General features: G+C 52.0%; 1 protein-coding gene across 5 annotated transcripts in view; it reads left to right on the top strand.

Annotated features, from left to right (window-relative positions):
* Nucleotides 1-20207, top strand: part of NFATC2 (nuclear factor of activated T cells 2) — a 150449-nt gene that overhangs the window by 118648 nt on the left and 11594 nt on the right. The window contains exon 10 of one of the 5 annotated variants that reach the window (XM_059705298.1): nt 19975-20062. The exons of the other annotated variants lie outside the window; for them this stretch is intronic. Within the exon in view, the coding sequence (XP_059561281.1) occupies nt 19975-20018 (44 nt within the window). The 3' untranslated portion in view covers nt 20019-20062. The remainder of the gene's footprint in view (nt 1-19974; nt 20063-20207) is intronic. 5 annotated transcript variants of the gene reach the window in all.

Here is a 20207-nt window from a genome sequence, read left to right on the forward strand (position 1 = left end):
CTGTACCCCCTCTTGTGAATGCACGCCGTAGAGCTGCTGTAGGCACTTGTGAGCAGATGCCTGGCAGAGCTGGGCTTTGAAGAGCCCGAGGCTGGCTCTCAGCTTCTGTCCTTATTACCCTGCGGGGCTGTGTTTTGTTAATTCAGCAAAGGGTATTTAGAGTCTCACCAGAAAATTCAAAGTCCAGAAAACTGCTTGCCTAGAGAGGAGCCCATGGAATTTGCAAGAGCTACTGCTTGAAGATGACTTCACTGGCCTCATAGCCGGTCCTTGTCCCTCTCCCAGGAGTGGCCGTCAGGACACCGATCCCTCTCCAGGGGCGTCTTTCTTTTGCCCAAACTCTTGGAAGAGCCTCGCTTTCTAGCTGTGCCGCGCAGCTGCCCTCCCTCCCACGCGCTCGTGCTCTGGCTGCTGGCTTATGTAACCGAAAGGCGCCCCTTCCAGCTGACTCCAGACCCATAAATGCTCAGCCATCTTTTCAAACTCTGCAAAGCAGATGTTTCCGAAGGAATGCGCTCTTGCATTTTGAGGTCAGAAGCTACCAAACCACAAGAAAGTCCATTCTCAGACTTGCTGTCCACTCAGCCCTCATTCCAGAGCAGCATCTGAGCCACAAAGAGCAGGCAGGGCCCATAAAGAGGATCCAGAAAGACATCACATGGTGTCATCTGATGGCCCCACAGTCAGGCACCGAAACCTGTGCTTTTAACTCTTCTGAGTCATGTGCGCTGCATTCAATGCCCCCGCCCCCCCCCCCCCCCCCCATGAGGTTGTTCTCTTGTGGTGACAAGTGAGTATCTTGTGAAGGAATAGGGGGAAGATCCAGGGTCGGTCAGCATCCAGGCCTTCCTTAAAGGCCCTTCTGTACTTTCATTCTTACAAGCACAGAGCGCAGACGTGCTGCCACTCCCTTCCTTACTGAGCCACCCGGATGAGCCGGAGACATTGCTCGTTCAGGGTGACGCGCAAGTGGGTGCAGGACTGTAATTGTGACGGGTCCTCACTCATCCCGGCCATGACCCACAGGACTTCCTACAGAAGAATTGACCCAAAGTTACGTAAAAAAATGCATAACTTCCCAATATCGACTCTAGCTGTAATGCTTTCCTCTTTAGGAAAGGAGAGTGGGGAAGGCAGTTTAGTCATTTGAAGCGACGAGGTAGATGGCGGACAGTGAGTCCGACCTGCCTTACTTCACCACAGATTGTCCTCGGTGCTCCCGACCTTCTCCCCCATCCATAAACCCATTTTGGATAAACAGTGAAGCTTTATTTTTCCAGAAAAAAAAAATCCATCTTTTATGAAATAGTCCTGGTCTAATTCTCTTCCGTAGAGCTGCGATTTGGATGCATTTTGTCACCTTTGAGTATTGTTTGGGACTTTTCTTGCCCTGGACCTAGTTAACTTGATTTTTAGAATGGATTTTCTTTTACTTTCTACCTTTTCAGAAAAAAAAAAAAAAAGAGGGGCTTTGTTCTTGGGGAATGATGAAACCATTTCTCTGGCTCTTCTCCCTGCATTCTTGACACCTCTTTAATGTGTTACTGACCTGGCATCTGGCTGAGTGGAGGCTGCAGGCTGCGTCTGTGACGGCTGGCTGGGGCTGTTTTGCCCATCCGGGATGTCAAGTCTTTCTCTGGGCGAAGCCAGAGGTAAATGAGACTGGGATTTGAAGGAGTCCTTCAGGTTTCAGGGGGACATCTGCCTCATCCCTTTAAACTGCCGTGAAATCGGATCTGTGGCCAGGCACCGGAGTGGAGGCTCCCCGGCCATTTTACAACGGGCTTTATGATGGCGTCGTCTGTTGCAGGAGGGGTGGACTTCAGTCCCAGGCATTCTGCACACCAACAACTGGGTTTCATCTGAAGCCCGTTAGTTCCACCGTCCCGGGATTGGTTTCCAAAACTCTAGACAGAGTGGAGGTTCTGTTGCATAAGCCAGCGACGTGGAGGACTCGTTTGAAATGTTCAGCAGCCGGTTCTTGTAGATTGCTGGAAGTTGGTGGTGCCTTTTGAATCCTCGCCTTTATTGGATGCCTAAAAAAGAATTGACCTCAAGTTGATTAATGCACCCTCCCCGCTTCTTACAGATGGATTGAGTTGTGGTCGGCCTCAGTGCTTGGAGCAGGGGTGGCCAGTGGGTGTTCCATCGGCTGCGTTTAGCCTGCAGATATTTAGTTTGGCCCACACATTATTTTCAAAAATATTTGGATTAGGTGCCAATGTTTAAAAACCAAGAGATCGCACATAAAAATACAGATTTCCGGCTTTCCTTGGAAAATGCAAGGATCTGGCTGTCTTGGGGCCCACGTTCTGCCTAGAGGCCACCAGGAGTCAAAGTCAGGGCCGGTCCTGAGTAGAAACCGCTTCCTTCAGGCCGAGCACGTACTTGGCCTTGTCCCCACACTCCCTCTGGCCTCCGAGATGGATGGTGTGTCCGTTGTTACTTACCATCGTGCTCACACTGTCGTTCCCCTTGTACTTGGCTGACCTCACACAGTCAGGGTTTCTATCTGGACCTGTTAGGCATCAGCATTTGTGACCTCTCCTGGAAGTGTCACTCAGATCCGAGCCGTCTAAGCCAGCACCAGGCACACAGTGGGAGCTTTGGAAGTACTATCTCCTTCTACCTTCCTTCCTCCCCACTCCTTGGGGCCAGGAGTAAGATTGATAAAACCTTTTACTGTGAAATATTTTGAAAATATATATATAAATAGAAGCACAATGTACCCATGTGCCCACCACCCAGTTTCAACTGTTGCCAACTCATGGCCAATCTCGCTTTTTCTATACCCACATCATCTGTCACCTCCGTTTCAGTCATATTTCGAAGCAAATCCTAGACATCCAAAATCTTAGCTATCAAAAATGACATTTCATGTGTAAGATAGTTTATATCTCTGAAAAGAGGGATTCTGAAAATACTGTAATACAATGAGCATGCGTGAAACTTAATTAAAATTCTTTAATATCAAGAAATATTCAGTATTTAAACTACCCATGAGATATCCAGTTTGAACTCCCATGTATGATTGTCTCATCCATATATTCAAGACTTTTTCTTCTTTGTTTTATTCTTACTATCTTAGCGTTTGAATTGGGATTCAGACCAGGCCTACACATTACACATAGATGCCTTGGTTTCTGAGTTTGTTTTAACCTGGAGGTGCGCCCTCTGGATTAAGCAGCGTAACCTTTCTTTTGTTTCATCATTATTGAGGTCATTTTGCAGTTTATGTGTTGAAGAAACCAGGTTGTTTATCCTGTAAAATTCCTCACGCTGGCTTTTACCACTTCGTCCCATAATGAGGTTGGCCGTGGTCCTCTGTGTGTGTCCTGTAAACTGGCAGTGGATTCCCGAGCAGTGATTTTCACCCCGTGTGCCACAAGAATTTTTAAAACGTGCAATACCTGTGTATTTAGTCAGGGGCACTGACCTCTTTTCCCTTAGATTGTCAAATACAAAAATGACAACAGCCAACCCAATAATAGTCATCTGGTGTGAATGAATCAAAATTATACCTATTTTTTGTCAGATCAGCAAAAAATGTACTGGGTTTTGTGTGTGTGTGTGTGTGTGCCACAGAGTTTTAGTAATTAGTCTATGTGTGCCGTGAGATGAGAAAGGTTGAAGATTGCTGGTCTAGAGGCTTAACTATCTCAGACTCAGCGTTTGGGCCAGACTGCTTCACAGGTGGTGGCGTCCCCTGTCAGGTAGCACATGGCGTCAGGCTACCTCTCTGGGTGATGTCTGTTCACAGTCAGTGCCTAGTTCCATTAATTCAATGGTGCATTAATTGCAAAATGGTGATATTCTATTCTAATTCTATCTTCCCTTCCTCTTTTGCTAGCTGGAAAACTTCTATAAAGAGAGACTTCCCTTCACCAACAATGGCAGAATTCATATAGAAAAAGCAGAATGAATACTTGATTCTTTCTCTTTATTTACCAGTTTTTAAAATAATGTGCTGGTTCATTGACATCCCCCAATGGTGATCAATCAGGGTTTTTATTTTGTTGGTGCCATTATGAACTCATAGACCTAAGCATAATTGATGTTTTAAGATTTTAATGGACTTTTGTTTATAGTTCCTTTTGTCCTTATCATGGGTTGAATCTAAATTCAATGACTTCCTCTTTCTTTCCACTGGCTTAGCAATGCACTTAGATATTTGGAGGCTTCAGGGAGAAATAATTCTAAATGTGTATTCGTATCATCAAGGAATCTTTAAGTGTGATTTAACAATGGTTGGAGTTCGCAGAGCAGGGGGGAGTTACGTGTTAAGATGTAGGGGGCTGCTCTAACTGAAACCCAGAGTAACAGTATCTTACACAAGAGAGGTGATTTATTTCTTATTTAACAGTATAGGCATAAGAGTCCAGGTCTGGTATACTGGCCCCATGGTGCCAAGACGAGGCTCTTTCTGTCTTATCGTTCCACCAGAAGTGCAGATGGCGCCTTCATCTGCACTGTCCAGATTGGCTCCTGGACAGGAGGAAGGAGGGCTTGCCGCTGCCCTATAAGGGTATAATCACACATATCTCATCATCTGATACCCCATTGGCCAGAACCTTGTCATGTGATCACACTGAGCTGCAAAGGAGGCTGGGAAATGTAGTTTATATATGTACATTACCCAACAGTGTGTAGACTAAAAACCTGTTCTCATGGGAGACAGGGAGAATGGATTTGAGTCTCTGCATAGGAAGCATGATCATAATGGGAAAATAGCCCAAAAGGAGATTGGCATTTTGTATTCTTTAATATTTGTAGGAGTTTCTTTATCTCACAAATATTTGTCCAGTGCATCCCAAGTGCCAAGTATAAGTTTTAGGTCCTGGGGACACAGTGGTACATGAAACAGGTGAGGTCCCTGCTGTCATGGAGCTTGCCTCCTAGCTTACCAAACAAGCAGCTAAATATATATATATGGCCTTAAGGGGTCAGTTATTGCTGATTCTCCTCAAATTCAGGTTCAGTTCAGGAAACCCACACATTTTCTTATTACCTTTGCCTGAAGCAGGGTTTCTCAGCCGCAGCACAATTGACATTTGGGGCCGGAGAGTTCTGTCACGCAGGCTGTGCTGTGCACCGTAGGATGTTTAGCAGCATCTCTGGCCTCCCCACCTGCTAGATGCCAGTAGCACCCTCACCCCAGTTTCGACAACCAGATTTGTCTCCAGATATCACCAACTGTCTCCTGGGGGGAAGGTGCTACTGGCACCGGTTAAGAACCACTGTTCTGAAGGACTTGGTGCCTGATTCTGGTGAGAACAACAGCTTTATAACATTGAGTGTTGACTGAATTAGATGATTTCCGGGGGGTGGGGCAGGTGTCCACTCCAGAAAAAGGCCTGTGATTTGTACACTGGAGAATTCTTAGAACTCTCTGCACGTGTGAAGCCACCGGAAGCTAGTTTCTTGCTGTGCACAGCGTATTCCCTGGCGAGTGTCCCAGACAGAGGCTTTGGAGTTAAAAGATGTCCATGTGTCGTTGTCAAAGGAAGCTGGACTTGGAGCCTCAAGTTGCCTGCTCCTTGCTGGTGGCCTGGGGTGAGGCGCTTGTGCAAAGCGACCCATAGGTTGTCAGCTGCCCCACAAACACGGGAGGGCTGGCGGTGTGGGTGCGGCCTCCTTGAGCGTGGCCTCGGCGAGCTGCTTGCTTCGGGGGACTTCCTTTTTGGACACCTTGCCTTCCTGGTTTGCTTCGAATCACCTGGTGCCGGTTCACACATTCCTTCTTAGAACAGATATTCACTGTGCACCTACTGTGCGCTGGGCTTCGTGCCAGGTGCTGGGACACAGCAGTGAATCCTGTAGTTGAGGCCCCTCCCATGACAAAGCTCTTTAGGGGGAAAAGTTAATCAGGAGTCAACCAATACATGATAAGAATTCCAGATGGGCTGAATAAAATAAACAAGGTGATGGTAGGGGAGGTCACCTGGATCTGAGACCTGAAGGAGGAGGTAGAGGAGGGAATTCCAGGCAGAGGGAACAGCATGTGCAAAAGGCCAGAGCTGAGAAGAAGCCTGTGTGAAGGGACAGAGCGAGGTCTGGTGTCGCTGAGAGTGTGACCAGGAGTGAGTGGCAGGGAGGTTTTGAGGGCAGGCCAGACCACGGAGGCCTCACAGGCCACCGCGAGAGGTTTGGATTGGATTCCGGGAGGGAAGGGAAGCTGCCAGCAGGTGGAAGGTTGCAGTGTAGGGGGTATGTTTGCCAGGCCAGCAAGTGCGGGAACTAATTATAACATAACAACAGTCCCTCCCCCTTAATGAGCACCTTCGGGAGGCAGAGACTATCATCCCCGAGTCACAGCCATAACGTCAGGCTGAGAGGGAGTGTCTGCCTCGGGTCCCAGAGCTGGAGGCCCGCAGGCTGAGCTGTTAGAGGCCTGTGTGGGAGAAGGTGATCTAGATGTGAACATAAACAGAACGGAGCACTTATTTTGGGCCCTTTCACCCCTTCTGTCTGATGAGACTCCAGAAAATGGGTTTTCACTCCTGAAGCCCCCTCTGGTTGCCCCCAGGAATCTCAGATTCAGCTGGTGCTACCACAGACTCCTAGTCCCACTGCTCTCTCCCCATCTCCCTTCTCTGTACAGCTGCCTAAGGAACTTGGGGCCTGGCCTTAGGCAAGTTACTTAATGTCTGTGACCTCAGTTTCTCCACCTGTAAAATGGGGAGAATAGCAGTGCTTCAGGTTGAAATGAAATGGTACCTGGAAAGTGTGTCTAACAGAGTCAGCCACATAGCAAGCTCACCACAGAGAGCGCCAGTCAGCTTTACCCTTCCTTGGCGTCATCTGCATCTGTCCAGGGCCGAGGAAATGTCTGTCTCCACATTTGGGATGTGACGTTTATTCAGTATCTTCTCACCAGTTCCAGGCTGAGGCTCTCTGCTCAGAACCCTGGCTGGCCATCCAGGCACCCCCTGAGTGTGGCGTGTGGGATGTGGATCGCAGTCTTGTTTGTACCAGCAGCAACCTAAATGTTCATAAAGCACAGCCACACAAGGGAGTCCTGAGCAGCTGTGTACAGGAGTGGAAGGGTTCCTTCTCCTGTCTGTGTTTCTGTGTTTCTATACTTTTTAAATTTTCTTTGCTTCTTTGCCATATGCACATATTATTTAAAATAATTTTTTTTTGAAAGGACATGTTTCAGATCCTCGAAATGGCCATAGAGGCTAGTATAAAAAAATGAGAATTTAGGGAAAAAGCTTTTATTCCTGCTTCGGGCTGTGTCTCCCACCATGTGGATGTGATTGTCTTTTCCCACCCCTCCCCGCTGGGAAAGGAGAGTGACGTGCAGCTGTGCGGAGGTTGTCTTGCCTCTGAGCCTTTGCCTCCACCCGCACCTGGAGCGCCATCCTCTCCCTCTCATGCCGTTTGAAATCGGACCAGCGTTCCGAGGCTCTGACAAGCTCTCTGCTCTCTGCAGCCAGAGGGCCTTTCTCCTCCTCTGAGGGCTGGACATGTGCTTTTTCAAAGTGGTCGTTTCTCACATACGCCTTTCAGGTGTTTCTATCTATTTTTTTCCTCCCCTGCTTCAAGTTCAACTCTCTGGGACAAGGACTGATGTCTCTGACTCGTCTGTGCCGCCTGTGCCCCTGGGCTGACTTTGCACATAGTAGGCTCTTGCCAACATGTGCCCATGTCCCCCTTTGCTCAAAGCCTGGTGCGGCTCCCTGCACACAAGATGCTCACCAACGCTTTGTGGGTTTGCATGACTATCTAAGGATGAAATGCAGATCATATTCCGCCTGGGGTTTAAATAAGCTAAAACTATTCATCATCACAGGACATCAATAATGATTTTTAACAAGAATAATAGCTAATACTTAGGTGGCACTCTCCTAAGACTTCGCTGTTTTAACTCATTTAATCCCCATAACAGCCCCACGAGGCAAGTACTGTTGTTATTACCATTTTACAGATGAGGAAACTGTAGCCCAGAGAGGTTAAGTAACTAGCCAAAAGTCACACAGCCAGTGAGTAAAATTGTAGATGTTATTTATGTCGTTTTTTGTTCTGTTCTGTTTTGTTTGTGGATTTTTGTTTTTGTTTGTTGGTTGGTTTTTTTGGAGGAGGGAGTTCAAGAGTATAAGTAATACCCTGTAGCGCCTACTAGCAAGGTTTGATAACATACTAAACCTAAAGAGACCGCCTGCATCCTGGGCCTAGAATTCAGGCCTCAGCAGGTCAGCTTTAGGATCTAGGACTGTGAGCTTTTCAAACGGCCTGGAAAAACGCTTGAGAGACACAGGGTAAGGGTGTGGGGGTGCGGGGATAAACTGCTAACTCCAGGAAGAGAATTGCAAAATTGAGGTGATAGTGTTTAACGAAACGCCTATAAACATAAACGTCAGCCAGTCCCTTCAACCTTGATAGCAACATTTAGATGACATTTACTGTGAGCAGTGGGGCCTGCGAACTGCTTGGCACGATCTGGAGTTTCCAAAAGTGAAAGTGCTGGGCACTTTAAATGTCCGCAGGGACTTTGCGGGGTCACAGGGACAGCGTCAAGGAAGGACGCATCCCCATCTGAAGGGTGCGGGAGGCTCCCTCTCAAGGCCATGCTCTCCAGGCCTCAGGCTGGAGGCCGAAGCCGAAGACCGGGCTGGGGTGGGCCCTCAAAAAACGCGCTGGCCACGGGGCCACTAGAAAAATCAATTCCTCGCCGCCAGCCAGCAGCACTGCCCCGCGCCCGGCCATCCTGAGGTTGTTGTGACAGCAAAACCAAGCGCCATGGAAACGGTTGTGCAAGCCCAGGAGCAGGCTGCCGGGGAGCAGGGCAGCGCTCCGCTGCTCTGGGGCTTCGTTCTGCTTCTCCTCCTCCTCCCTGTCATTCTGTTGTGCTTGGCGCGGGCTCACCTTGGACCCAGAAGTCTCCTTTTGCAGGGAGACCTGCGAGCTTGCTTCCCCTTTTCAGGCCACAGCTGGCACCCCCCCCCGCCCCCCCCCCCCGCCCCTGCTGCCCCTGTTCTGGCTGCTGCCTTCCAGCTCCCTGCTGCTCCTGAAGGCAGAGTCCCTGTGGGCCCGGCCCGCGGAGAGCGGTGGAGGCTGGGGACTCCTGGGAGTGGGCACCGAGCTGGTGAGCTGGCCAGCTTCCCTCTGTAAACAGCACAGTGTTTGCATCCCAGGCCTTGCCAGCGGGGTCTCCCTCCTGCTGTGGTCCAGGCGTTTCTGGGGGGCGGAGAACACAACCCGCCCTGTGTTTTCCAAGCTGCCAGGCTTCTGAGAGAGTCAGGCCTCAGCCAGGAGCTGGCACGCCCTCCTCCTGCCCACCCCGACTCCTTTCAGAGAAAGGGCTGCCCGCTCCTCCACGCTGGCTCCCAGCTCTCATTAGGGAGAGGGTTCTGGGGATGCACTGTCGCCCCTTTGGCAGTTGTCACCCTTTGGTCATGGCCCTCCCCAATCCGATCCCCCAGCTGTTTGATGCCAGAGCTCGGGTCCCGGGGTTCACCCCAAGAGAGCTCTGTGCCTGACTGTGGCCAGGCCTACCCTGAAGAGATTCCTAGACTCAGCCTCTAGAGCAGTGGTTCTCAACCTTGGCTGCACATTAGAATTACCTGGGAACCTTTTTATTTTTTTTTAAAAAATATATTTTATTGATTTTTTACAGAGAGGAAGGGAGAGGGATAGAGAGTTAGAAACATTGATGAGAGAGAAACATCAATCAGCTGCCTCCTGCACACTCCCCACTGGGGATGTGCCCGCAACCAAGATACATGCCCTTGACCGGAATCGAACCTGGGACCCTTCAGTCCTCAGACCGATGCTCTATCCGCTGAGCCAAACCTGTTAAGGCCTGGGAATCTTTTTAAAATCCTGATTTCTGGGCCTCATCCTCTGGAAATTCTGTTTCTTTGTTACTAATGTTGTGGCCCCACCCCATAACAAAGAAACAGAATTTCCGGAGGATGAGGCCCAGAAATCAGGATTTTAACAAGATTCCCAGGTGATTCTAATGTGCAGACAAGCTGAGAACCACTGCTCTAGAGACAGCCCCGGGGAGCTCTATGCCTCTCAGGTCCCTCTGTGTGGCTGGTGTTGGCAGAGGGGCAGGAAGGAAGGCACCTGTTTGAGGTAACCCCGTTGGAAGGGGAGGGGCTGATAAGGTTGGGGTCCCTCCTCGGGGTGCTTTGAATTCCAAGAGGAAAAGTTCCTGCCAGCAGGTCCTTTAGGGAGAAAGGGTATGGGCTGTTGTCACACAGACTTGGCAGCTCTCTTTTCTGTGTTGTTAAAGTTTGGCATCCTGACCCCAATTTCTTGCACTTCAGTCAGTTCCACTCACCACATTTGCTGAGTGCCTACTATGTGCCAGGCAGAAAACAAGACAGAACATTGATTTAGTAACTTGCATTGTGGTTGCAATGTGGCCGCGCGTGTGTGTGTGTGTCCGTGTGTGTCCGTGTGTGTGTGTGTGTGTGTGTGTGTGTGTGTGTGTTACGCACAGAGGAACAGCCATTGGCCTAATCAGCTTCTCCTTGAACTTCAGTGTTTAACTCTGACCATTTTAGGCCAAAAAGCTTCTGTCTTTACCAGCATTGATTGGCAAGGCAGTAGAGCAGGAAGAGTGGTTTTAAGTCTGCACCCTGGACTCGCTGGCTGCATTTAAATCCTGGCTCAGCCACCTGCTGGCTGTGTGACTCTGAGCAAGTCCCTGCAGCTCCCTGAGCCTTGGTTTACTGGACTGCAGAATGGGAATAAAAAGAATAGCACCTACTCATGAGCCTGTGAACATGGGGGTGTTAATGTATGCAGTTCCCAGGACAAAACCTGGCATAGAGCAAGTGCTCCGTACCCGCCAGCCGCCGGCAGCACTTACCAGCATCTGCAGCCAGCCAGGTAAATTGCCAGGTGCTGGCTGTTTCTGGGTCTTTCCCCTTTGCTGTGACAGACAGTGCTTTCGAGAAGCTTCTTTCTCTGTCTCCTGGTGATGCACACAGAGAAGTTCCTGTAGGGTTGGACCTACAGGGGGAATTGCTTGGTCACTGGGCGTACACAGGCGCCATTTCGTAGACAATACAAATTGTCTCCCGAAGTGGATGCGCCTGTTTACACTCCCATCAGCAGCCCAGAAGCCACTGCCTGGCTCTCCGTGCTCCCACATTGGATGCTGGGAGATGTTGTCATTGTTCTGCGCAGCTCGTGTGTGAATGGTACCTTCTGAAGCAGCAATGTCAGGGCGGGGCCCAGCCATCTGCACGTTCACGGTCCCTCCTGGTGATGTGATGTCCTCGAGCCTGACGTGGTGGTTCAGGAAGTCTGTTTCTGCCCCGATGTTATAAAGAGCGTCTCCTGTATCGTCTTCCAAATACTTCAGTCTCACCTTCCCCACGGAGACTTGGATCCTCCTGGGGCTGATGTGTCTGTCCAGCTTGCGTGAAGGCTCTAGTTTCATTGTTTTCCGTGCAGCTCACGCGCGGCCCCGGGCCATCTAGCGGGAGGTCCGTCCTCTCCCCGCGGGCCTGTAACCCAGCGGTGCTGGGAATGTCACTTCCACAGGCCTGGGAGCCGCTTCCGGTCTCTCGGCTTCGTCCTACAGATGAGCTTTTCTGTCCCCGGCAACAGTTCTCAATCCCAGCAGCTCTGCAGCTATTCTCGATCTCTGGTCGGCGTGGTCACCAGCTTGTGGGTCCCCAGACGTGTCTCGGATGATCTCAGCTTTTTGCTTTTCTGGGGACCCGTTAGCGTCAGCTCCCCGGCCCCACAGGAGGGCATGGAATCTTTACCTCCACTTCGGGTCGCCGGATCTCTCTCTCAAATAGGAGGAAATGGACATTGTATGGCACTGAGTTTCTGTGGGTTTTTCTAGAACCTGCAGGAGGTCATTTTTCGTAACAGAAATGTAGATAGAGCCGCCTCTCACAGGGGCTGGCTGTCATTCCTGCCACCAACTGTCATGTGGGCGGGATGCAGCTGAGGAGCCACGACGGTCCTGCAGCCCATCCCCCTCGATGCTGGGCGGCTGAGTGGGTGGTGCTCAGGGTGGGGCTGAGGAGGTCTTCGTTGGAAAGGCAGACCCTCCCATCTCTGAGCATCTCCGGCTGCCCGAGGACATGCTACTCTTAAAACTGCCTCCTGCCAAGGTTTCTCATGGGCAATTTCTAGCCACATCCCAGTTGGCGTGTGAAATGGCTCTGGACAGAGATGCTCGTAAATGGAGAAACGCTTTCTCCTTTCAGTCAAACTGAGTGGGAAACCAAGGCTGAGGGGCCCAGGTTCCACAGTCCTCGCCTCCCAGCATCCTGCCGTGTGCCGTGCTTGGTGCTCAGTGCTCAGGAGGGTGTGTGTGTGTGGGGGGGGGGGGACTTTGGAGCCAGGATTTCATGAGTCAGAGAAGAACGCAGGCAGGTGACAGCATGACCAGAAGCTCAGAGGCCCTTGCTTCTCCCTCATGACAGCTGTTTCCCTCGGAAGCGTCTCTCCTGAGGCCAGTGTTACAACACCCCACGTCTTGCAGGATGGATTGCAGTGGGTTGTGTAGTGTGTGGAGGCCTGCTGTTCCAGTGAGGGCAGCACCCCAGAGGAGGTGACATCTGAGCGGAGCTCTCCACGAAAGCGTCTTGCCAAGACTTAAGGGAAGAACAATCTAGGTAGAACAGCAAGTGCAAAGGCCCTGGGGTGTGTGCATGCTTGGTGTTGTTTAAAAGAGCTGGGGAGGAGGTCTAGAGGACAGTGAGAAGTACATGAGCTTCCATCGTAGAGGAGTGTCCTTTCCCAGGCCAAGTGGGATCCCTGGGTCCCAGCAGTGGGTGGCGCTGGCTGGTCCATCCAAATGGAATCCTGAGATGGACGTCCCGGGTGCCCCCGGCTCCTGCTGTGGGTAGCTGTGGGCTCGCAGCCACTCACGCCGTCACCCTCTGGGATAACCCGATTTCCCTATGCAACAGGCCCCCAGCGGTGGAGGCCAGGATGAGAGGCTGCCTCTGTGCTCTGCGTGGCCCCCAGAGCTCCAAGCCCCACGCCCGGATCAGGTGGGCACTACAGGAAGGGGGGGTTCCCTTGGGTCTCGAAACACAGGTTGCTGGTGGTTTTGAAGAGAGTGAACTTGAACGTTCCTCTTCTTCTGGAGGTGGGGGAGCCACCATGTCTCGCCGGACCCCGGCCTTGGCTCTATTGGCAGTCTCGTGAGGCACTGGCACCACCTCACCTTTTAGGTACATGCCCCGGGCTTGGCTCGTGGTCCCAAGGTGGCCAACCTGTTCTTTGCTTCTTGAATCTCATCCACATGTTCGCTCACACGCTACATGGGTGATTTTGACTTTATAACTCTGCCGAGTTAGCTCTCCCAAGGACTAGTCTTTGTTCCGAGTGGCATGCAAAGAAGCAGGTTTTGGTTGCCAGATGACAATGGCAAAAGAATTCCCACCTTCAAGGAGCCAGAGCCTGGCCATGTAGGTCTGAACCAGGCTCTGCTCCTTGGTGGCTGCCCCACCTGGGTATGTGACTCAGTCTCTCCGTGCCTGTGCCATCATCCATTCGCTCAGCCATCCCTCCAGGAAATTCTTACTGGCCACCTACTATGTGCTGGGCTCTGTCCTAGGGGCTGGCAGTGAGTGAGAGATGAGGGTCCTCCTGCCTTCGCTGGGCTATCACAAGCCAGTGATAAAGGATCCTTGTAGCTGAGCCACACTACCTCTCTCAAAACCCAGGACCCATCACCATGGTAACTGGGTGCTGTGTCTATACTAGTGTATCTTGGGGGTTCACCCTGGTCCATCTAATGCCAAGCCTTTGTGGACAGAACTGTCGATGTGCCATCAATGAGATAATATAGGTGTCAGCGTAGAGTGTGCCAACTAAACATCTCTTCATCAGCCTGGACACACGTCCTTTAGGAACTTCGGAGATGGACTTGGACCTCCCTCCTGTCCTTCCAAGGGGCGTCCCCTACCAGGGCCTTGGGGAGTAGCTCTGTGCCTCCTGCCCTCAGGCACTGCTCTCTCGGCCCCTCAGTGCGCCGTGTGGCATGCGGATTTGGAGTTCTGAATCCTGAACGCTAATGGCGGGGGGCAGGGTTTGAGGAAGATGCTGGATTAAGACCCCAGGAAGCTGCGTTTGGGGGTGTGGCCTGTCCGTGTGTCCCTGGAGGTCTGCTCAGAGCGGGCGACCTCCTCTTGCCACCTTGTTGGCTGCAAGCTGCCCTGCCCTCCCCACCTGCCAGTCACATGCCCTCCTCCCGGTTAGCACCTCAGTTCTTACTCGAAACCAGCGTCTCAGAACTGCCACGTTTACTCATCCCGAGAGCTGGGGACAGTTTGGAACGCAGCGTGGCACATTTTTCTTGTAAACTTGAGGTCTTCCTGGTAAGATGTCTGGGTGCTGGGTGCTGGGGGCTGGGGGCTGCAGGCCTGCTGCCTGGGCTGGCTTCCGGAGGCCTGGTTTGCAGAGTGTCGGTGACTCAGAGGGCAGCCAGCGCACCAGGCAGGGTGGCCGGGAGGGGCCCCTCTCCGCAGGATGTGAGAACGCACCCGAGAGCACGGCCGACCTCAGGCCCACCCACTCAGAAAATGCAGAACAGCTCCACGGTGAAAGTGCTGCAGTGAAGAGGGGTGGCCTGGCCGTCCAATCCGTTCCTCTGTTACCCAAGCGCTCTCTGTGTGATGGGCTGCACACACACTCACTGTGAGAACAGGAGCAGCTGCGAGTACGGTTTGTGTTAGCTGGGCAGTGCTGCACCTGTATCCATTGCATCTGAGATGCTCGGTGTTATTGCCATTTTGCAGATGAGAAAACTGAGGCGCAAAAGCTCCGGTGATTGGCTCACATCCCCTCAATGCATGTGCTTTGCTTACTATGTGCCAGACACTGTGGAAAGCACCTGTCATGTGTTGTCTCATTGATTTCCTCTAAAATGGGTGGCATCCTCTTTAAAATTGCCCGGGACAGTTATTGCCCACCTTGGCCAGGGGAGGTGCAGAGAGGCTCGGGGCTCTCCCCGACAGCAGGATGTGCCCGCCTGGGATTTGGATCCCAGCAGCCTGGCTCTCAACAGTGCATTTCCCTGTAATTTTGCCCCCTCTAAGGTGGGGGAGCCCCTCACCACTGTGCTCAGAAAGGCTGTGTTTGTGAGCTCAGTGGAGGGCAGAGAAGGGGCTGTTGGCTGGAGAAACCCAGGCAGCATTTGAGGCTGGATATGGACACAAAAGTAGGGTTAATTTTCTCACAGTTCTGGAGGCTGGATGTCCGAGATCAGGATGCAGGTGGTTGGGTTCAGGTGAGAAGCCTTTGCAAATGGACACCTTCCCGCTGTGCCCTCACATGGCAGAGATAAAGCCAGCTCTCGGGTGCTTCTTCGTAGAAGGGCACTAATCCCATCAGCAGGGCCCCATCCTTGTGGCCGGATCTAACCCTAATCCCCCTCCAAAGGCCCGGTATCCAAATACCATCACATTGGGGGTTAGGGCTTAAACAGCAACCTGGGGCACACGATTTGGTCCACAGCAGGGACTGTACAGATGAAAGTTTTGGTCAAGGGGACGAGTCAGGAGTTTAGGCTCTGTCTGCATGTCCCGGGAGATATACTGTGTCTCAGAGGCACCTGGTGTAATGTCACTCACATATAGTCCTTGCTGGTCACTCAGGGCAGCCTCTGAGTTGAAAGCAGTAAGTGTCAGGGTCTGACCTGTGAATCTCACTTGGGGAAACTTACAAGGAGGCCTGGTCCCTGCTTAGTTAGGCCTGGTGGAATCTCTTCTCTGACCTAGGAGGCCCAGGGGACCCTGATTTACTTTGCTGATTCCCCACAGGCTCTTGGCTGAACAGGAAGGTGGAGGGTGCTTGGCCCTGCACTTGACCTTTCCCTCCCTCTCCCCCAGGCAGGCAGGCGGGTGGGTGGGCTGGCTTATCCAGGGCTGGGCCCCATAGTGAGGCATTGCCAAGTACATGTGGGGACAGGCCTGCACGCCCAGGCGGTCTGCAGGTCAGTCAATGCTCATGCCCGAGGGCCTCGCAGGAGGCAGACGTGGCTGGAACCCGGGGGAGCAGGGGAATCGTAAGACAATACACAGACAGATGGGCAGTGTTGGGACAGGGAGGGTGACGATCGGATGCTTCCTTGCAGGACGGGCCCATGGTGGCCTTAGGAAATGTGTGGTTGTGGCTTGAGCTGGTCGGGACACATGTGGAAGGACACAGAATGATCTGGAAGGTGAATTTATGGGAGGGTGCGGCCGATTCAGTGCACGTCCAGTGAACCTTTACCAAGCGTCAGGGGCCAGGGTGGTTTTCGGAGGAAAGGTCATGTGAGCAGGTGGGGGCTGACCTCCTCCCGGAGGCCACCAGGACACTGTGAGTGACGCTGTGACGCGAGGGAAGCAGCTCGGGATAGAAGTGCTTCCCGCTCCCCCAGCTCCCACCTGGCCGGCCGCGCCGCCCTCCCCGCCTCAGTGCCATCTTTCACGCCTGAGCAAGGAGACGTCAACTCAAATGTCAGAGCAAACGCCTGGCTCGTTCCTCCAACCCCCAGAGAGAAAGACGGCTTCCCAAACAATTAGGTATTTATTTTATCATCTCATTTGTGGTCGCAGGCCACTCTGTGGGTTTGGATCGCTGCTGCTTTCCAGAATGGCAACTGGATGTAGTAAAAATTGCTTTTCTTTTGTTTCTGTTTTGTTAAAAAAAAAAAAAAAAAAAGCAACTTATTTTGCAGCACTTGCTTGCGGCTGAGGCCTCCCGGCAGAGGTTTGGGGTCGAGGCCTGAAGAGATGGCTGAAGAACAAGGAAGCAGGGGTGTGTGTAGAATGCTTTCCTGCCTGTGGTCGCGGCCTGAGAGCTGTGTGCTTGCCTGTCCGGACGGATGCCGCGTAGCTGCATGTCATCAGAAGAAATTCTGCTGAATTGGAGAAAAGGCCTGGGCAGCGGGGGAGGCTCGGCTCCGGTCTGTGCTTACACAGGTGGCTAGTCCTTCCTTGCGGGGCAGCGTGGCTTGGAGAGAGTCCAAATTGTTCCTCCCTTGATCTGAGCCGCCGTGTGACTATGGAGGAAGTGGGCCGGGGAAGAGACGGTCGCATGTTCTGTCCTGGTTGGGACTGGTTTCCACTGTAGGACCATCGAGCGGAAAGCACCTTAGACGAGTCTCTGACTCCCGTCCGCTCCATGACACAGATGCGCTCCGGCCTCTCCATCTAACTGCATCCCTGTCTGTGTTCTCAACGGCTGCAGGCTGGTTGTAGGATTAGTCAAGGTGACAGGTTCTTGGGTCCGTGTTTCTTAGGCTTTCAGGTTGGTTATCAGTGTTGATTAATCAGTGAGCCTCTTCCCACCTGTCTCCTGAATGAATCCCCAGACTAGCGGGCCGAGCCACAGGTTTAGGCCTGGGCTTGGGAAAACGCAGCTTCACTCTGTAGGTCAGGGGCGGGCAAACTGTTTGACTCGAGGGCCACAATGGGTCCTTAAACTGGACCGGAGGGCCGGAACAAAAGCATGGATGGAGTGTTTGTGTGAACCAATATAAATTCAAAGTAAACATCATTACATAAAAGGGTACGGTCTTTTTTTTCAATAGTTTTATTCATTTCAAACAGGCCGGATCCGGCCCGCGGGCCAGAGTTTGCCCACGGCTGCTATAGGTCTTCAGCTTCGTGAAGCACCACGAATGGGGCAGTGATTCTAGGGCCGAGGCCTCCCTCTTAAACCCTGCCTTAGGGAGGGATTGTGGTTGTCACCCAGGGGGCATACGGTAACTCAAACACTGGAGGGTGGTGGAGCTGGGGCCCGACTCGGCTCTGCAGTACCAGGAGGCTGCTCATGGACAAGTTGCTCCATCTTTCTCTGCCTCAGTACATTGATCTGAGAAATGGGCACCACACCACCAACCCCACCTATGAAGAAGGAGGGTTGGTGGCCTGGGTCTGGAGCTGAAATTCGAGTTGAATTTTGGGTCTTAGTTGACTTAAAAGGGGCCCTTTCTCTGGCTCTTGCTGCTTTGTCTTCCGCCAAGAGACAGACAATTAAAGAGTGAAACTTCATGACTAAACAGGAAGCTGCACCCCAAAAGGCCACAAACAAACCGATGGGTTAGATGCTTTGTAAATTCTCTGAACTCTGGTGCAGAGGGGTGGGGAGTGGAGGTAGTGTAGGCTTCCCTTCTTGGGGACCAGCCTCTGAGACTCCCCCTCAGAGCATCCAGGTACTGGCCAGCTGTGTGGAGAGCCTGGTCCCTGGGGTTCCACCTGGGTTCAAATCCCTGGTCTCAGGGTGTGACCTTGGAAGGTGCCGGCCCCTGGTACCTGCTCAGTGCTGCTTGAATGGGTCCATATGGACAAAGTGAGAATGTCTTGGCCAGGACAGCACCGTGGAGCTGATTTTCTCGGAGTAACAACTGAGTCAAAGGCTCTCCCTTAAGCTCCAGTGGGATCCACCTGCTGTTGGACAGAGACGGGGAGGTGGGCACCCGTGTGGTGGTGGACATGGGATGGTGGACACAGGAGGTTTTCATTTCCGGGTGCATTTTGAGGGCAGATCCAGAAGCATTTGTACACGGAGGGGATGTGGGCTGTGACCAAAATTGGCCTGAACAACCGGAAGTAGGGAGTACGTTTCCTCTAATGGGGACAAGTAAGTAGAGCAGGGCTATTTTCTAGAGGGGGGCCTGGAGGTGGGAGTGAGTCGGGAGTTTCGTTTGGGCCATATTTGAGAGGCCCTGTGGGCAGTTAGGTGTCTAAATCTGAAGTTCAGGTGTGAGGTCTGGGCTAGAAAACATGGATTTGGCCATTGTCAGGATATAGGCGATATTTTAAGGCCCTGAACGGTGGGTTTGGGACAAGCCAGTGTGCGGCAGAGGTGGGGAAGGGCAGTGAGCGAGCTGCCCTAGGCCACACGCACCTGGAATTTTGGCGAGTGGGTCTTTGTGCTTCAGGGGACGGCCTGAGATGCCCGGTCCAAACTGTGTTTATAGCAGCTACGGAGGAGGGCGGGCAGGAAGATGGTTATTTTGTCCTGGGCTGCAGCCGCCTGTGATGAACCCCGAACAAACCTATGAGAGCCCAGCAGCTGGGAGTTCAGGTCTCTCTCCCTGCAGGAAAGAGCTGAGTGCGTCATGCTCACAGGGGAGCTTCACATCTCACCGAGCGCCTCTCCTTGAGAGAGCATCGGGTTTAGTTCATGACGCTAGTGAACAGGCATCTAGCAACGGCTGGGTCACTCCCCGGGGGAAGTGCATCTCAAACTGTTTCTCAACCAGGGAGTCAAAACGGACCCTGGCCGTGTCCTTCGGCCATTGAAAGGGGCTGGCGCGAATACACGTTTGGAAAGCGGTAGGCGTTACACAGCTAAAGGGGGCAGTTTATTGTGGTTTTCAAATGAAAATGTGACATAATGGAATGGTTTGTAAAGTCGACTGCTCGCAGCTCCTTTTTAAGGGCCTTCGGTGCTCTGATTGGGCGGGGCGATAAAAATAAGTCACTTTTTTAAAAAATTGCCAACCAAAGCAACAGGAAGAAAATCTGAATTCTTAGGAATTTGCATGCCCACTGAGGTTGTATCACCACTAAGAACAAAACAGGGGTCCACTTTAGCACCTATGAAAGCCTGAGGGAGGATTGCATGGGAGTCGATCCCTCATGAAATTGATGTTCTTTGCAGCAGAGCTCGCTTCTAAAATCGCATCGCATTCGCTGGCCACGGTGTGAAGCTCCGTGGCATAAGCAGCAGCACGGTTGCTGTGTCTCGCTTAAACCATCAGACCAAAACGCCGCCACAATCTGCGGCTGCGCTCCGACCTCCCCACTTCTTTCCACAAAGTCCCGCATGTCCGTGACGGTCGCCCTGGTTTGGGGTTCATTCTGGCACCCATGTTCAGATGACACCGGATTTGGGCAGAGGGTTCCGTTCTGTCCTGGGTCCCACGTGGCCCTGATTTTCATGAGATACTCATTAAATGGCTGATATGAGCATGGGTTGCAAGCATAGTAGAGGTCGAAGATGACGTTTTATCTTCTTCTCAAAAATGGTTTTGCAAATCTCTTTCAGAGCTGATAGACACACCCCTTAGCTGGATACAAAACATATTATGAAACAGAATGACTGTGATCTTTGATCCGAGAAATCAAAGTTAAAGGTAATTTATATCTTCTGCCTCTCCTTTTGTTTTCCAGCTGTGTGTTTCCTTAACTTGAATAAAAGAAAACTTGACAACCTGAAGCCCATCCTCACAGACACCATTTCCTGCTCTTTTAAGGGCCGGACCCCCGCCACTTCGTAAG

The sequence above is a fragment of the Myotis daubentonii genome, chromosome 8, assembly GCF_963259705.1.
Source record: "Myotis daubentonii chromosome 8, mMyoDau2.1, whole genome shotgun sequence".
NCBI lineage: Eukaryota > Metazoa > Chordata > Mammalia > Chiroptera > Vespertilionidae > Myotis > Myotis daubentonii.